A 16,316-nucleotide genomic window follows, 5' to 3' on the forward strand; every position below is an offset into this window, starting at 1 on the left:
TGGAGTTCACAGTTTGTTAGTGTTTAGACTATTGGTTTTTGAGGTATGAAATACACTAAAGCGTTCTCATTGACCGCTCCCGGCCCGGGGCTCGGGTGCCAACGGTCAGGCTTTGCGGACTGCCGGGGTTTGCCTGGCGACGGCTGCCTGTGTTCGGAGCTCGGGCAGCAGTGCGGCCAGGCCCGGTCTCGGCTGGCTGCCTCTCCCCGCGATGTGGCCGTTACCTCAGGCGGACTCAGGCAGGACCTCGGGGCCCCCCAGGGTGGCAGCGGGTCATCGGGCCTCCAGCGGCGGCAGCAACAGGACCTTGGGCCCCCTGGGCGGCAGCAGGACCTTGGGCCACCGGCAGCGGCAGCAGGACCTCGGGCCTCCAGCGGCGGCAGCAACAGGAATGTTGCTCTTTGCAGACGATGCCGCTTTAGTTGCCCATTCAGAGCCAGCTCTCCAGCGCATGACATCCTGTTTTGCAGAAACTGCCAAAATGTTTGGCCTGGAAGTCAGCCTGAAGAAAACTGATGTCCTCCATCAGTCAGCTCCCCACCATGACTACCAGCCCCCCACATCTCCATCGGGTACACAGAACTCAAAACAGTCAACCAATTTACCTACCTCGGCTGCACCATTTCATCTGATGCAAGGATCGACAAAGAGATAGACAACAGACTCGTCAAGGCAAATAGCGCCTTTGGAAGACTACACAAAAGAATCTGGAAAAACAATCACCTGAAGAAACACACAAAGATCAGCGTGTACAGAGCCGTTGTCATTCCCACGCTCCTGTTCGGCTCTGAATCATGGGTCCTCTACCGGCATCACCTACGGCTCCTAGAACGCTTCCACGCTGTCTCCGCTCCATCCTCAACATTCATTGGAATGACTTCATTACCAACATCGAAGTACTCAAGCTGGCAGAATCCACAAACATCGAATCCACGCTGCTGAAGACCCAACTGCGCTGGGTGGGTCACATCTCCAGAATGGAGGACCATCGCCTTCCCAAGATCGTGTTATATGGTGAGCTCTCCACTGGCCACCGAGACAGAGGTGCATCAAAGAAGAGGTACAAGGACTGCTTAAAGAAATCTCTTGGTGCTTGCCACATTGACCACCGCCAGTGGGCTGATATCGCCTCCAACCGTGCATCTTGGCGCCTCGCAGTTCGGTGGGCTGCAACCTCCTTTTAAGACTGCAGAGCTCACCTCACTGACAAAAGACAAAGGAGGAAAAACCCAACACCCAACCCCAACCAACCAATTTTCCCTTGCAACCGCTGCAACCGTGTCTGCCTGTCCCACATCGAACTTGTCAGTCACCAACAAGCCTGCAGCAGACGTGGACATACCCCTCCATAAATCTTCGTCCGCAAAGCCAAGCCAAAGAAAAGAAGAAAGACAGTCTTTACCTTGTGTGTGTCTGATTCTGGCTAACAGCGTACCACAGCCATCATCACCCCTTCGGCCTATTCGAGTTTCTGCGGATGCCCTTTGGCCTTAAAAACACGGCCCAGACATTTCAATGGTTAATGGATGCAGTGGGCAAAGATCTGGATTTCGTGTTTATTTATCTCGATGACAGTCTCATCACCAGCCAGGATCACGATGAACACAAAGTCAATCTCCGCGCCCTACTTGCCCGACTGGCAGAGTTTAGCCTCACCATCAACGTGGCCATATGCCAGTTTGGCAAGGAGTCCCTGCAATTCCTGGCGCATACCACCTCCGCGGATGGGGCCGCTCCATCACCCAAAGGTCATGGCTGTATCCCAGTTGCAGAAGCCTTCCACCCTCAAGGGTCTCCAAGAATTCACCATTTCATCCCGGGGGTGGCTTGCATCATGCAACTGTTGTTCGCACTAATCACCACCAAAAGTAAGACCCTGGAGTGGACAGAAGAGGCCAAAATGGCCTTCATCACGACTAAAGACGCCCTCGCAAGCACCATCCTACTGACCCAGCCACAGCTTGATGCCCATACCACATTCTCAGTGGACGATTCAGCCATGGCCATCGGGGGCATCCTAGAGCAATCAGTGAACGGCCAGTGGCACCCACTGGCGTTCTTCAGCAAACGCCTCCGCGCTCCCGAACTTAAGTACAGCGCCTTCGACAGGGAGTCTCTGGCCTTGTATGTTTCCATCAGGCCCTTCCAGTATTTCCTGGAGGGCAGGCTGCTCACGGTGTTTACCGACCATATACCGCTCACCCAAGCCCTCGCCATGGTCAAAGATCCCTGGTTGGCGCTCCAACAGCGACATTTGTCCTATGTCTTGGAATTCACCACCTACATCAGGCACCAGGCGGGTAAGGAGAATGTTGTTGCAGATGTGCTTTCACGGTCCACAATCCATGACCTGTCTCCCAGCCTGGGCTATGCTCTGGTAGCCCAGGCACAGAAAGGGGACGAGGAGACACAGGCCTTCCGCACCGCCATCACGGGCCTCCACCTCAAGGACCTTAGGCTGCCGGACAGCCCTGACATACTACTCTGTGACGTCTCCACTGGCTCGCCGTGCCCGGTAGTCCCGCCGCAATGAAGGCCGCAGGCTTTTAGCGTGGTCCACGTCTTGGTTCATCCCTCTGTCAAAGCCTTGGTGCACATGGTGGTGGAACATTTCGTGTGGTACGGCCTCAAGGAGCAAGTGGCCCAGATGGTGGGAAACTGCAGACAGTGCCAAGCCTCTAAGGTCCAGCGCCATGTTAAGGCTCTGGTGCAGCAATTCGACAACCCCCCCCCAACCAAGAGGTTCGAACACATTCACATCGACGCCTGCTACTTGTTGACTGTGGTCGACCGCACGATGAGGTGGCCGGAAGTCTTCCCACTAAAAGACACTTCCGCCGAGTCCTGTGCCAGAACTTTGCTCGCCCATTGGATCGCTAGGTTCGGCATCCCAGCACACATGACAGGCGACAGGGATGCCCAGTTCACAAATGCCCTCTAGTCACAGCTGGCGAACCTCTTGGGGATTAACCTCCACCATAACACCGCGTACCATCCCCAGGCCAACGGACTCATAGAGCGCTTCCACCGGCACCTCAAGTCGGCTCTCATAGCGCGTCTCACTGGCCCCAATTGGACAGGTGAATTGTCCTGGGTCCTGCTCAGCATCAGAACGACCCCAAAGAAAGATCTATAGGTATTGTCCACAGAGCTGGTCTATAGTGCACCGTTGTCACTACCCGGGGAGTTCTTTGGCCAAGCAATGGTTCCGTGACTGAGAACCAGACCCTTTTGGCAGACTTGCGGGACAAGCTTGCCTCACTTGCACCCCCACCACTGACCCACCATGGCAGCCACCCGTCTTGCACCCCCAAGGAGCTGGCTACAACAGACTTTGTTTTCGTCTGGCGAGGCCCACAGCCCACCCCTGCAATGTCCCTACGAGGGCCCCTATAAAGTCCTGAAACACATAGGCAAGACATTCACTTTGGACATTGGGGGCAGGGAGGAGATATTCACGGTCGATAGACTCAAGGCAACACACTTGGTCCTTAACCAGCCAGTGCTAATGGCCCGACCTAAATGACGGGGTTGGCCGCCCAAGCAGTGAGACGCGTAAGCCGGTTCTGGGGGGGCGGGGGGGTTGTGTGGCGGCGCACATCTCTCATGGCGAACCAGCCCCCGCTTGTATCGCCGTGCCAGCGGAGCAGCCGTGGGAAGATGGCTGGGATCTCCGTGCCTCGTAGCTTAGGCCACAGCGCGGGCCTCGGGCGGACGTGGTGACGTCACCGCCAGTGCGGGGCGGAGTTCACACTGCCCTTAAAGGGCGCATGCAAAGTTTGATTAAATCAGTTCAACTGAAACCCATCTACATCCTGTGGTGTGTTTCAGAGTTAATAGCTGCTGCTACACAGCAATATTTATTTCCTAAATACCACTGTATCTATAATTCAGAAGTACTTCATCAGTTGAAAAGGAATACTCAAGACTATTGAAGGTGGTCCATGAATGGATCTTATCTTTTGCATTCTTCTAAAGGAACCAACTGCAGCCAAAAAGTCCCAAATCAGACTGCAAGTTTCCAGTTTCTTTAGGATCAGGTGACTATAATGGAAAAGGAGAAGCTGATGCCAAGACAGAGTCTTTCCAACACTATAGGATGTTGGAGTGGTTGTCATTCACTGATAGAAAAGTGCAGAATGAATTGAAAGGCGGTGGGAAAATGGACCAAAGAAGAGGAAAAATAAGTTCCAAAGTGAAGCTTTGCCAGTTGCTGGCAGGGGATTGTGATGGTGTGATCTCTCATCCCATCATTTAAAAGCCTAATTTATTGATTCTAACTATAATTGGCCCACATGAGGCTACTGTTACACAAGAAAGCAACTATGTTATTTCAGTTAGTGTTCATCACCCATCAAACCAGCAAACATAAACAGAAAGATGGCGGCACTGTGGCGGCAATGCCGCCACTGGTATGGACCCGCGGGGAGCGAGGGAACAGAGACACAGCTCTCCCATGGGGTCCAGCCGCCCTGTCGACTACCATTGGCTCTCCTCGGGCTTGGAACGGCCCATTGAGGGAGCTGATGGTGGTTTTAGTTGAAATCCCATGACCTTGGGGTCTGTGCTCAAGAAGGCGATGCCTATCAATCAGCAGCAGCCATGAGGGGCTGCAGACTCCAGGGAAGCGGAGGACTGGAGCAGGGCACCACAGGTCAGCAAGATCACCCACCCTGTCTTAGAGGAAGAGACGGAGGAGATGACCCACAGGACTGTGACCACGGAGGTGGAACAGTGAGGAGGCTCTGCAGCTAAGGGACCAGAGCAAGCAGTGGGGTGCTGGCGACTTGAGGTGAGAAACCCACAGAAGCTGTGGCCTGCTGGAGTCAGCTGTCGGAAGACTCGCACTGGGGTGCGGACTGCTGGAAACTGCCTCAAACCGGCCGGAGGAGTGCCTGGTATCAGAGCCAAGATGTGAGGGGGGTGTCGAAGACGCAGAAGGGTCCCTGACCGTGTCAGAGGTTCAGATCTGGAGCTCAGTTTGCCAGCAGTTTGGACTGGACTCTGTGTGGCTGCGGAATTGCTGGAGGCGAATCTACGGACACTCGGTGACTCTGGGGGGGGGGGACTCTCCTTTGTTTCTCTTTCTCTGACTGTAAGAAATGTAAGAGGCACTTGGGCAATTCCTGTTGGTGGTGAATCTGTCTGCCTTACAGCAGGCATAAATTTCATGTAATAGAACACTATTTTATTACTGTGACAAGAAATTGAATCTTGAAAGAAATACCACTTCATTGTACAAGCATTTGATTATAATTATTTGATCAGAAATCCTCTCAGATTGTGTATTTTTTAATTAAAAGGTATATTTAAAGTTCACATTACTAGCTAATAATTGGGGTTACTTGCACTGGGAATGAATATGTATTGCAAACAAGTTACCTTCATGTCAAGCTGGTTTTGAAGGAGTTCCAGTTTACACTGTAGTTCCTGCAGCCTCGTTTCCGAAGTTACCTGAACTTTAAGCTGGGAATTTAATGAGAGAAACTGCTGCTGAAATGTTATCACATTTTCAGGGCTGAGTTCTCCTCTTTGGCCAATGGATTGTTCTGGAACATTCTGTCAGAGAGCAGACAATTAAAAGGTGAGGCCATCGTACATTCTTTTTTCTTGCAATAAAAGCACTTTTCTTAATTATCCACTTTTAGACCCTGTTGGTTAATGCAATTTCCAATGAATAGTAAAACATCTTCATTGAAACAGTGGCATAAATTGGTCTTTGATAATTAAATTGTTTTCGATTTCTAGTTGAAGTAAATGTATACCAGAATCGACTTCAATGGCACATTCGGCAAGCATTGCAGATCTTGCTAAAGTTGTGAGTTCACTCTGCAAATCAGTGAGGTAACATTATAATTCCACACTCTCCCAATTAACCATACAAATGCTTAAAAATGGAAGCAAAGAAATTAATAGAAGAAATCCATTGTTAGTTCATCTCCAGCCAAATAGTATTTTAGTTACTGGAATTGAACTACGAATTGAAAGGGGTTCTGTATTTTAATGTGATTTTATAAGCATTTGATATCTAGATCTTATTAAGATATGCTGTGATTTGTTGTAATAGTTATTAATTGATTTATATGCATAATTACCTTAATAGATAATCACAATTAATATTAAGGGATAGAATGAACATATTATTATTTTGTCTTGCTTTTTAATATTTTGTATATGGATGGTTATGTTAAACTCAATAAAAATATTTTAAAAAGAAAAGATACCTACTTTTGAAAAAAATCTACCAATTATTGCCTCTGGTTGATTACAGGTGTGAACCATAGTCTCACATTTCAACATTTTCATATTTTGTGGTTCAAAATTTGGGCTGAAAGCTTTAATTTCAGAGAAAGACAAATAATATGTTAAAAAACTCAATCACACACAGCCACAAATCACACAACCACTTTGGACTCACACATACACAACAGTGAAGAAGTGTACTTTGTCCATATTTGTGTGCAATAAAAAGATCTTGTGGCTCCCTCTGCTGGGCAAATTGTCTTATAAATGAAATCATGATGTAAATACATTCTCAATAATTTGTAGATTAGACAATTTGTAGATTCTATATCCATTTATTGTTGTCAAGTCACTCGTCAGAGTGCTACTGGTACTATGTAACCCAGTACTACCTGTCGCATGTTCAGGTGGTCGGGAACTAAACTAAACTGGCTCCCCCATCAGGTGTGGAAGGTGGCTAGACACTCTGCAGGATGAAAAACAAGATTTGTCAAGATCTCGTAGGGTCAACGGCCATCTAGCAAATACGTGCCGTGGGTGCGTGGAAAGGGCATCCCTCGCATCACAGCTTGGTCTGCTCATTCACTGCACAGAACTTCCCCCAGCCGTCTTGGACCTACCATGCCGCTGCATCCGAGAGGGGACGTCAAGAGGGTGGGTCTGGACCCGTGCAACCCCTACTCATCTAAATCGATTCACGCACATGCTGCTCCTTTCTGAGGAGTGGGGTATCCTCATATCAAACCCAACTGACTGAAAGGAAGCATCATCCTATGGAATGGATAGCCAGGAGAAGAAGAAGACAAGTTCTTGCCATTTCTTAATTGTCCATACTTTATCATTGGATTTTAATGTGGAAAAATACAGAAAGATAGATTTTACATATTCCATCAAATATTGCAAGCAATTTTTAATCAAAGAAACATTATATATAATTTTATGTTTCATGAGCATTTAAGTCACAGCCACAATGTCAATCAAATGCTGAACAAACAAACAAACAAACTGAATATTGCGTGGCATCCGGTATTCATAAACTATCGCTGTCAAGGAGGTTGGGAGGGAGGGAGGTATGTTATGCCTTTTTTGTAGTTAGCTTAAGAAATTAATGAGGAAGCAGTTATCATTGATCACATTGACGAATGGAGGCAAACAACTTGCCAATAAGAGAAATGTGTGACACAGCAACTCAAGGGATGGCGTCCATCTCTAGCTAATAAAAGCCTTCAGTTCTAGTACTTCAGTCTTTGGGTTAACTGATCGTGCTTCAAAATGCAGAAGTCACAGCTCCAGAATTGAAAGTTGAAAAGATGTTGCTGTGGATCATATTGAGGGCTGGCATATATCATGATACCGGTTAACCCTGGAAGTGGGAGAATGCCTCCAATACTCAGTAAGAACATTGTGCCTGATACAGGAAACCGACAAAGGCAAAACATGCTATAATTAAATGAGAATAAGCAGCTTAATCTCATGTTCAGAGGTTAAATTATATTTAAAGATACACCAATCCAGAATTGGTGATTTAGTCCAACCATTCCTAACCTATTTTTCTTTGGCTTAGGACTGTTCAAAGTTTATGGGCCCCTTCTCTGTGAAGTAGTCAAGTTTAGTTGATTTCTTCCATACTTCTCTCCTTTTGACAACATAAAAATATTTTGTGATTTCAGTCCATGGCTACCTCCCTCTTCAATGAGCTGCGGTCCCGGGGTTGGGAGGGGAGGAGGCGCGGCGTACAGCTCCTGTTGAGAATGGCTGATTTAGTCAACTGTAAGTTACTGAGACTTTCTTGAAACTATGCATGCTATAAAATATAATAATATATATCTACTTAATAATCATGAAAGACCTTATGATTATAAGGTCATTAATGATATACAGGTCGGGTACCCCACATCGAAAATTCTGAAAACCAAAAAGATCCAAAAACCAAACTTTTTTTTAAACGCCAACATGATGGCAAAAGTTGAAAACAATTCACCACCTGACTTGCCCAAGTGGGACTCTGACATTCTTTTGGCGCCACTTTGATAACAACAGAGCACTGGTGTACAAACATATAGTTGAAAATGGCAAAATGGATAAGAAAAAGAGAAAGTGTTTATATTTATAGAACAGTGCAACAGTGCCCATGCAACAGGCGAATTGACTCACGGAGTCGCGGACAAGTCCACAGCAGAACTGACTGTGAGAGCTCCGGGTGCAGGGCAAGCCCACAGCCTGGCAGCTGATGTCATAAAGGTCCCGGGAGTCGAAAGCATCATCGGGCTCCGAGGGATTTAAACGCGTGTGAGAGCTCTATTGAAGTCGGTTGGTTCAACTCACTTCCTACTCCATGTGGTTCTTTCATTCGTTGCATGCCTAGTGGTGAAACTGGACAGTAGTGTAAGTAGGAAATAGAAGAGTATGGCATTGGAACGACTACAATCTATGACCTGAAGAAACAGAAGGATAAACGGTTGAAATTCTATCCTGACAGAAGTTAATGAAAAATAGAAAACACTGCATAACACTAAAAGTGAAGTTATTGATTGTGTATTGATGGAGCAGATCCATCTGCGTCACAGTGAACACATGTCACTTAATGGTATGCTGATCAAGAAACAAACAAAGCTCGATCATGATGAACTGAAAATTGAAGGGAACTGTGAATATTCAACAGGCTGGTTGAATTAATTTAAGAAAAGACACAGCATTACATTTTTAAAGATCTGCTGATCACCAAGTAGCAGAAACATTCATTGTCGAGTTTGTCAAAATCATCGCTGATGAAAATCTGATGCCAGAGCAAATCTCTAATGCTGATGAAACATCACTGTTTTGGAGTTATTGCCCCAGAAGAACACTGACTACAGCGGATGAGACAATCCCTACAGGAATTAAGGATCCCAAGGACAGAATAACTGTCCTGGGATGTGTTATTGGAGCAGGCACACTTAAGTGTAAGCTTGCTGGGATAGGCAAAAGCTTGTGTCCTTGTTGGTTTTAAGGAGTCAATTTCTTACCAGTCCATTATTATGCAAGCAAAAAGGCATGGATCATCAGGGAGATCTTTTCTGATTGGCTTAACAAACATTTTGTACCAGCGAGTTGCCTGCTCACTGCAGGGATGCTGGATTGAATGACGACTGCAAGATTTTTTATTCCTCGACAAGTGTTCTGCTCGTCCTCCAGCTGAAAATCTCAACAAAGATAATGTTAAAGTCATATACTTTTCCCCAAATGTGACTTCGTTAAATCAGGCATGTGACCAATGTATCCTTAGATCAATGAAGAGTGAATATAAAAACACTTTTTTGAACATCATGGGTGTGGCAGATTCCAGTGCCTGGAACACAGTGACTAAAGACGGTTGTACATGCCTGATACAACCTCTAGCCTGCAACTATGTTCAGTGATGGTGATGAACAAGATGGTGATTTTGAAATATTCTATATGTTAGTTGACAAAAAAATGTTGTGGGACCTCCTTCCATATGCAAAAGATATACATTCAGAGCCCGTCAGTAAGCTAGAAGAAGTGGAGATGGAAGAAGTTTTTAACATCGATAATGAGGCACCAGTTGTTCATTCACTAACATGTGGTGAAATAGCTAAAATTTGTTCTCCATCAAGGTGATTGCGATGAAGATGACTTAGTTAACACTGCAGAAGAAGTGCCTGTAGATGACATGGTGAAAATGAGCAAATGACTTAGTAAAGGACTAGAGCAGCGTGCATGCATAACAGAACAAAAAAATCAAGGAGAGACTTCCAAGACAAAAACCATTGTGAATGAGGCAGATGACACTGGAGGAAACATTTGAAAAAGCCGCCGAGGAGAATTTCTAGTGTTCGGAGCTGCATTTATCTTCTTTTGTAAGCAGAAATCAAGTTGTTTTTTGGCAAATATTAAACATTTTTTATGTGAATTTTCCACTTGTGGCGTCATGTCAGCGCTCAAGCTCAACGAAATGTCGCTGAGAATCCAAAGACTGATGGTGAAGCTACAACATTATGACTATGAATTGGTCTACACACCAGGGGAACTTATTGTGTTCATTGATGCATTATCCAGGGCAATGACGCAGAGTGAAGCCCACAATGAGAGTTCCACAGAGACAGATGTGAATCTGATCACTGAATCTCTTTCTGTGACTGACATGAAATCCAAGCAGATCGCAGCTGAAACGGAAGAGGACGGAGTTTTACAGAAGGTCATCAAGAACCTGAATGAAGGATGGCCTAGAGGTGAATGTCAGCCATACTACAACATCAGAACTGAGCTGACTGTTGTCAATTAGCTTCTACTCAGACAGAGCAGAATTATCATTCCTCAATCACTGCACCAAGTGATGCTGAAAAGGGTGCATGAGGGGCACTTTGGAATTGAAAAATGCAAGAGGAGGGCCAGAACGGCTGTTTATTAGCCAGGGATAAATGATGATGTTAACAGAATGGTTTCAAACTGTGGGACCTGTTTGAAACATCACGCAAAGCAGATAAAGGAACTTGGGTTCCTTCTGCTGATTTACCAGCAGAACCACAGCCGAAAGTTAGGACTGATCTGTTCCATATGGATGGAAAGAATTACTTGCTGATTATTGATTATCTATTGAACTATCCTGAGATTGTGCTGCTTCCTAGCACGTCTGCTGCCTGTGTGATCAAATATAGGAAATCGATCTAAGCAAGACATGGAATTACTCAAATCGTCTACAGTGACAATGAACCATGCTACAGTGTAAAGAATTCTAGAACTTTGCAGAAGAGTATGATTTCCGACATGTGATTTCAAGCCTTCTACATCCACAGTAAAATGGCAAAGCAGAAAAAGGAGTTCACATCATTAAACAGTTGCTCAAGAAAGCACTAGGCAGTGGCTCAGACCCGTATCTAGCTCCACCGAGCTACAGAGCTTCACCACTTGAACATGGTATGTTACCTGTTGAGCTTGGGACATAGACTACACATCACACTTCCCTACTCTGCAGACCCAAACAAAAACTGAAATGTTGAACAGAAACAAAAGTGTCTGCAAGGGAGACACAAGGCAAATTATGACAAGTCAGCGAGAAGCTTAGGACCACTGGCAAAAAGGTGACACTGTAAGACTCAGAAATTCCAACACTTGGCTACTGTTCTAGGAGAAGTAAATCCAAGATCCTACACTGTCAGAACAGAAGAAGGTTCAAATATTGAGGAGGAATTGAAGGAGCCTGCTGAAAATGCCAGAGATACTGCAGGAGCAGATAAATGCAGAAGATTCAGCTTGCAAAGAAACAGGAAACACCACCTGTGCTAGACAGTAGTGGGCCAGCAGAGTCGACACAAACTCCTGTGTTAAGAAGATCCACACAAGTTGTCAAAGCACCCAAAACACTGAATCTATATAACAAAAGGAAATGCACACTTAAAATGTTTGTGTTGTTGATGCTCATGTTACATTTATGTGGAACTTTAAATTGAAAGAATACTGTATTAATGTGTCTTGTTTGATTAAACATCTCAAGGAAAGGGGATGTAGTGATAGAGTGTAACCAGCAGGGGGAGTCAAGAGACAGAATGTGTGGCATCTGGGGAATGTTGCATCTTGAGAATGTTGTTACATCTTGGGTAGATTCAAGATAAATGCCTTCTCATGAAGTCTGACATGTGTATGTTCTGTCCTTAGTGCTGTTTGCTTAGTCAATAAATTTATTGTTTTAAAAAGAACCCAAGTTTCTTTATGTAATAAAAGAAACATTACGGAATTCACTATATAAAAATAATTATAGTATTTGTTTCAAAACTCCAGTCTATTCAATGAAATGAATGTCAAGAACTCCACAGGCCTCATGTTACATCCCTCTGGCTTTAACCCTGCTTCTGCTGATGGTAATGCATGGTTGGATGAACATTCAGAAGTTATGTCCGAAGGCATGTTCCACTGAAACAAAGTAGTCTGTATAAAGCAAGTTCCAAGTCATCCCAGTATTAGCAAGTCTGATGCATCGATGAATCGGAGGATCTACTGCAAATAAACTGCTAAGATGCTGTAAGTCTACCTTCGTGTTTGAAATACATGGAAATTGAATCCTACAGCACATGAAAGTATGTTGCCCAATTTTTAGGTAAACCTCCTTCAAAAGTCTTAGAAGAGTAAGAAGCTGCAATTCAATCCATCTCAGACAAAAAGTTTCAACGTGACTGCTAAAAGATTCATAACGTGCAAATCAACTTTTTTTCCCCTGCGCTGCCCAAATATACCAACATGACCAATTAACCTACTAACGACACGTCTCCGAAATGTGGGAGGAAACAGGGGTACAGATGGGCAATGGCAGGATCTCATGTTCTACTGAGCCTAACAAGTTAAGATTTCTCAGGTTCTATCATTAGTCTGTGGTGATATGTAGCACTGTTAAAACGTGAAGAGAGAGTCATCTCAGAATCACACTATAAATTGATATTTCAATCATTCAGTCAAAAAGGCATTAATCATTTCGGTGCCCAGGAAGACTACTGCCCAGTAGCACAAACTTCTACTGTGATGAAATGCATTGAAAGGCTGGTCATGGCCAGAATGAACACGCACTTAAACAAAGATTTGGACCCACTGCAATTCACCTATTGTCACAATCGTTGGCTCTCCACTCAGCTCTGTAACACATCAAAAACATCAACTCGTACATACAGCTGCTCTTCATCAACTATAGCTCCAAATTCAATACCATTATTCCCTCAGTGCTGGTCAAGAAGCTACAAGCTCTGGCCCTCTGTTCCCTACTTTGCAACTAGATCCATGAATTTCTCATCAGAAGACCACAGTCAGTATGAATTGGAAGCAATGCCTCCTCCTCACTGATTATCAATACAGGCTCACCCCAAGGATACATGATTAGCCCATTGCTCTACTCATTATATACCCAGGACTTTGTGGCCAGACACAATTCCAATGCTATTTACAAGTTTGTTGATGACACCACACTTGTCAGCAGAATCACAAACGGCAATGAGGAAGCGGACAGGAGGGAGACAGAGCAGCTCTTTGATGGTATCATATCAACAACCTTGTGCTCAACGTTAGGAAAACCAAGGAGATGATTGTGAACTTCAGGAGGGAGGCAGGGAACATGACCCAGTCCTCATTGAGGGCTCAGTAGTGGATAGGGGTCAAGAACTTCAAATTCCTGCATGTCAACATCTCCGAGGATCTGACCTGGAGCCTCCATGGTGATGCAATCGCAAAGAAGGCTCGTCAGTGGTTATACTTTGTGAGGTGTCTAAGGAGGTTCGGTATGTCACTGAAGAGTCTCGTAAATTTCTACAGGTGTACCGTGGAGAGCATTCTGGCTGGTTGCATCACTGTCTGGTATGGAGGCGTCAAATCTCAGGACAAGAATAAACTCCAGAGGGTTGCTAACTTGGCCTCCGGCATCACAGGCACCAGACTTAACTCTATTGAGGACACCTGCATGAGGTGGTATATCTTAAAAATACAGCCTCTATCCTCAAAGACCCCCACCACCCAGGCCATGCCTTCTTCACTCTGCTACCATAAGGAAGGACATACAAGAGCCTAAAGATGAGCACTGAGTGGCACAAGGACAGCTCCTTCCCCGTTGCCATCAGATTCCTGAATAATCATTGAACCAAAGACATTGCCTTACTTTTTGTGCATGACTATTTTCAATTTTTTAATAATATATATTATTGTTGTAAGATGGTTCATAATATGAATGTTTGCACTGTGACGCTGCCACAAACACCACATTTTGTGACTTGTTCATGACAATAAATTTTGATTCTGATACCTGTTAGAACGTGGATGCTTCCCATAAATAAAGACTCGTTCAACACCTGCTGCACAGATTCGGGCCCCCGATACATTTAATTATATTTCTATTATCATCCTTCCACAGCTCTTCTCTGTGCTATTACCCGACATCACTCCCATTGAGTTGTCACATTTTGTTTCATTGAGATACACTTTAAAGAATAGGGGGAAAGGATTGGAGAGTCTGGAAAAGAAAATTCCAGAGCCCAATTTCTGGTCTTGAAGAAAGCAACAGGAGAGACACCCTTTTGCAACTGAAAGAAAGGAGAATGGAAAGTTCTCGATTGGTTTTCACTGCTAACTGACTGCAACTCAGTCAGACATTCATTGCCAGCACTCATGTCTTCTCTCAACCACTCCAAATGAGACAGCCCACCTGCAGAAGATTCACAGGAATGTTACCAGGATTGGAGGTTGAAGGGATGGGCAGAAACTTTTCTCCCTGAAGTTTAAGAGTCCGAGGGGAAACTTGTATGGAAATTTACAAAATCATGAGGTAAATAGCCAAATCTTTTTCCCAGGAAGTGGGGGGGGGGGGGGGGGGGGGGTCTAAAACTAGCGGGGAAAGATTTAAGTTGAGAGGGGAAGGATCTAAAGGGGACCCGAGGGATACTTTTCTCATCCAGGGGGTGCTGAGTAAATGGAATGAGCTCCCAGAGGAGGTGGAATAGGTGTGGACAATTGTAACATATAAAGGATATTTAGACAGGTGAATTAGAAAGGTTTAGATGGATATGAGCCAAAAGCAGACATGGAAAAATTGGTCTGAAGGGTCTGTTTCCACCTGATACAGCTCATCTGCTCTACTATAAATATTTGGGGTACAATTTTGAATAAATAAGGCAGAGATCCAATTTGTCCCTTCATCAGCAGGGATGGTTGGACAATGCAGATCTTCTCTCTCATTAGGCACACGAGCTCACCATTCCACTATCAATCTAAAGGCCAGAGATAACCCCCAAGGTTATTTTCTTGAATGAATACTGTCCTCTTCTATCAAAGCTTTTGCACCCTCGGTTCCAACAGCAGGCAAGGACCTTGTGGACTTTGCCATTGAAAATGAAATTATTGGAAATTTCTTCTGCTTCTTCATCCCCACTCCTGAAACACTGGGCTAAAGTGATGTCCCTGTACCCGTCCCAATCACATCATTCCCTGTTTCTCTCTTAACACAATCCAAGTCGTCTCTGAGCTCATCTTATCCGTGAGACTCAACTCCTGCTTCCTCAGCCTATTCCCACTGACCAAGCAATTTCACTCCCAGTTCCACATTAAGGTCCTGTCTCCTCAGAGTCTATCACAGAAGTACCTTTCACAACCTGACCACTGACCCTTTTGTCTGTTACTACAATGTATCTATATGTGGCCGCCTAGTGTGATTCCATTGGGCAGCAGAGTCACATGGCATTGCCTGTCCTTTGCATTGTCTTTGACACAGGTGACCACAGCACTCTCCTCGTCCACCATGAATTCCACAGGGGTCACGTGATGACATACTTATCTGTCCAGCCCCAGCCACTAAATCATCTCCGTTTGAGCCTCTACCAATATCTCTAAAAAACCCATCTCACGAAGATCCATCTTAGTCCCTCACTGTTCCACCACAGCAAACCATCAGTCAGCAACACCATCCATCAGATTCCTCACATCAAGCACACCTCACTGACACCACTCACATCACTATAAGAAGTTCCTTTCTTTATCACTTTTTTATTTGCAACATGGAACTGGATCAAGGTAACACTTTGCTAGCTTTTGAGTGGCATGCAAAAGAAAGCTTTACGCTGTATATGTGACAATAATAAATATAAATCTGATTTATTGTACTTATTGGACTAAATCTAAAGCAAATGGCAGAAACAAAATCTCTGAAGACTAGGCCAGGATTAATAAAATGAGTCCTGTACATAATGCCCAATTATTACCATCTTATCATAAACTGAGAAAGCCACTAAAATAAGCAGTGTACCTCAGCTTTAGTCTTGTCCAGTCCTTCCTGTTTAGACTTCAGCTCCACCTCTGCTCTTTCAAGTAGTTTCCCAAGTGAATTTTTCCCTTCCACTGAAGCCAATTGTGCCTGGTATTTAAAAGAATTGTTTCATTAAAGTTCACTAGATTATAAAAAAAAAGTTATGGAACTCTAAAGGCAACATGTGAGGGTTTTTTAAATTTTTTACCTTGAAGGCAGTTTCTGACTTCTCAGCATCTGGTGATTTCCTTTTTATAGTATGGTAACCTGACTTTTCCAGGGACGATATTCCTTCCTTTAAGTGAAT

The 16,316-nt window shown here is 44.8% G+C and overlaps 1 protein-coding gene across 1 annotated transcript in view; it reads right to left on the bottom strand.

The window, feature by feature from the left end:
- The window catches only part of LOC138756727 (putative leucine-rich repeat-containing protein DDB_G0290503), a 45,736-nt gene that overhangs the window by 6,827 nt on the left and 22,593 nt on the right, over nt 1–16,316 (bottom strand). Inside the window, exons 9-11 of the mRNA XM_069923114.1 lie at nt 16,218–16,304; nt 16,010–16,117; nt 5,383–5,559 (exon numbers count right to left, since the gene is read on the bottom strand). Of these exons, the coding sequence (XP_069779215.1) occupies nt 5,383–5,559; nt 16,010–16,117; nt 16,218–16,304 (372 nt within the window). The remainder of the gene's footprint in view (nt 1–5,382; nt 5,560–16,009; nt 16,118–16,217; nt 16,305–16,316) is intronic.

Source organism: Narcine bancroftii, chromosome 3 (genome assembly GCF_036971445.1).
Source record: "Narcine bancroftii isolate sNarBan1 chromosome 3, sNarBan1.hap1, whole genome shotgun sequence".
Classification (NCBI taxonomy): domain Eukaryota; kingdom Metazoa; phylum Chordata; class Chondrichthyes; order Torpediniformes; family Narcinidae; genus Narcine; species Narcine bancroftii.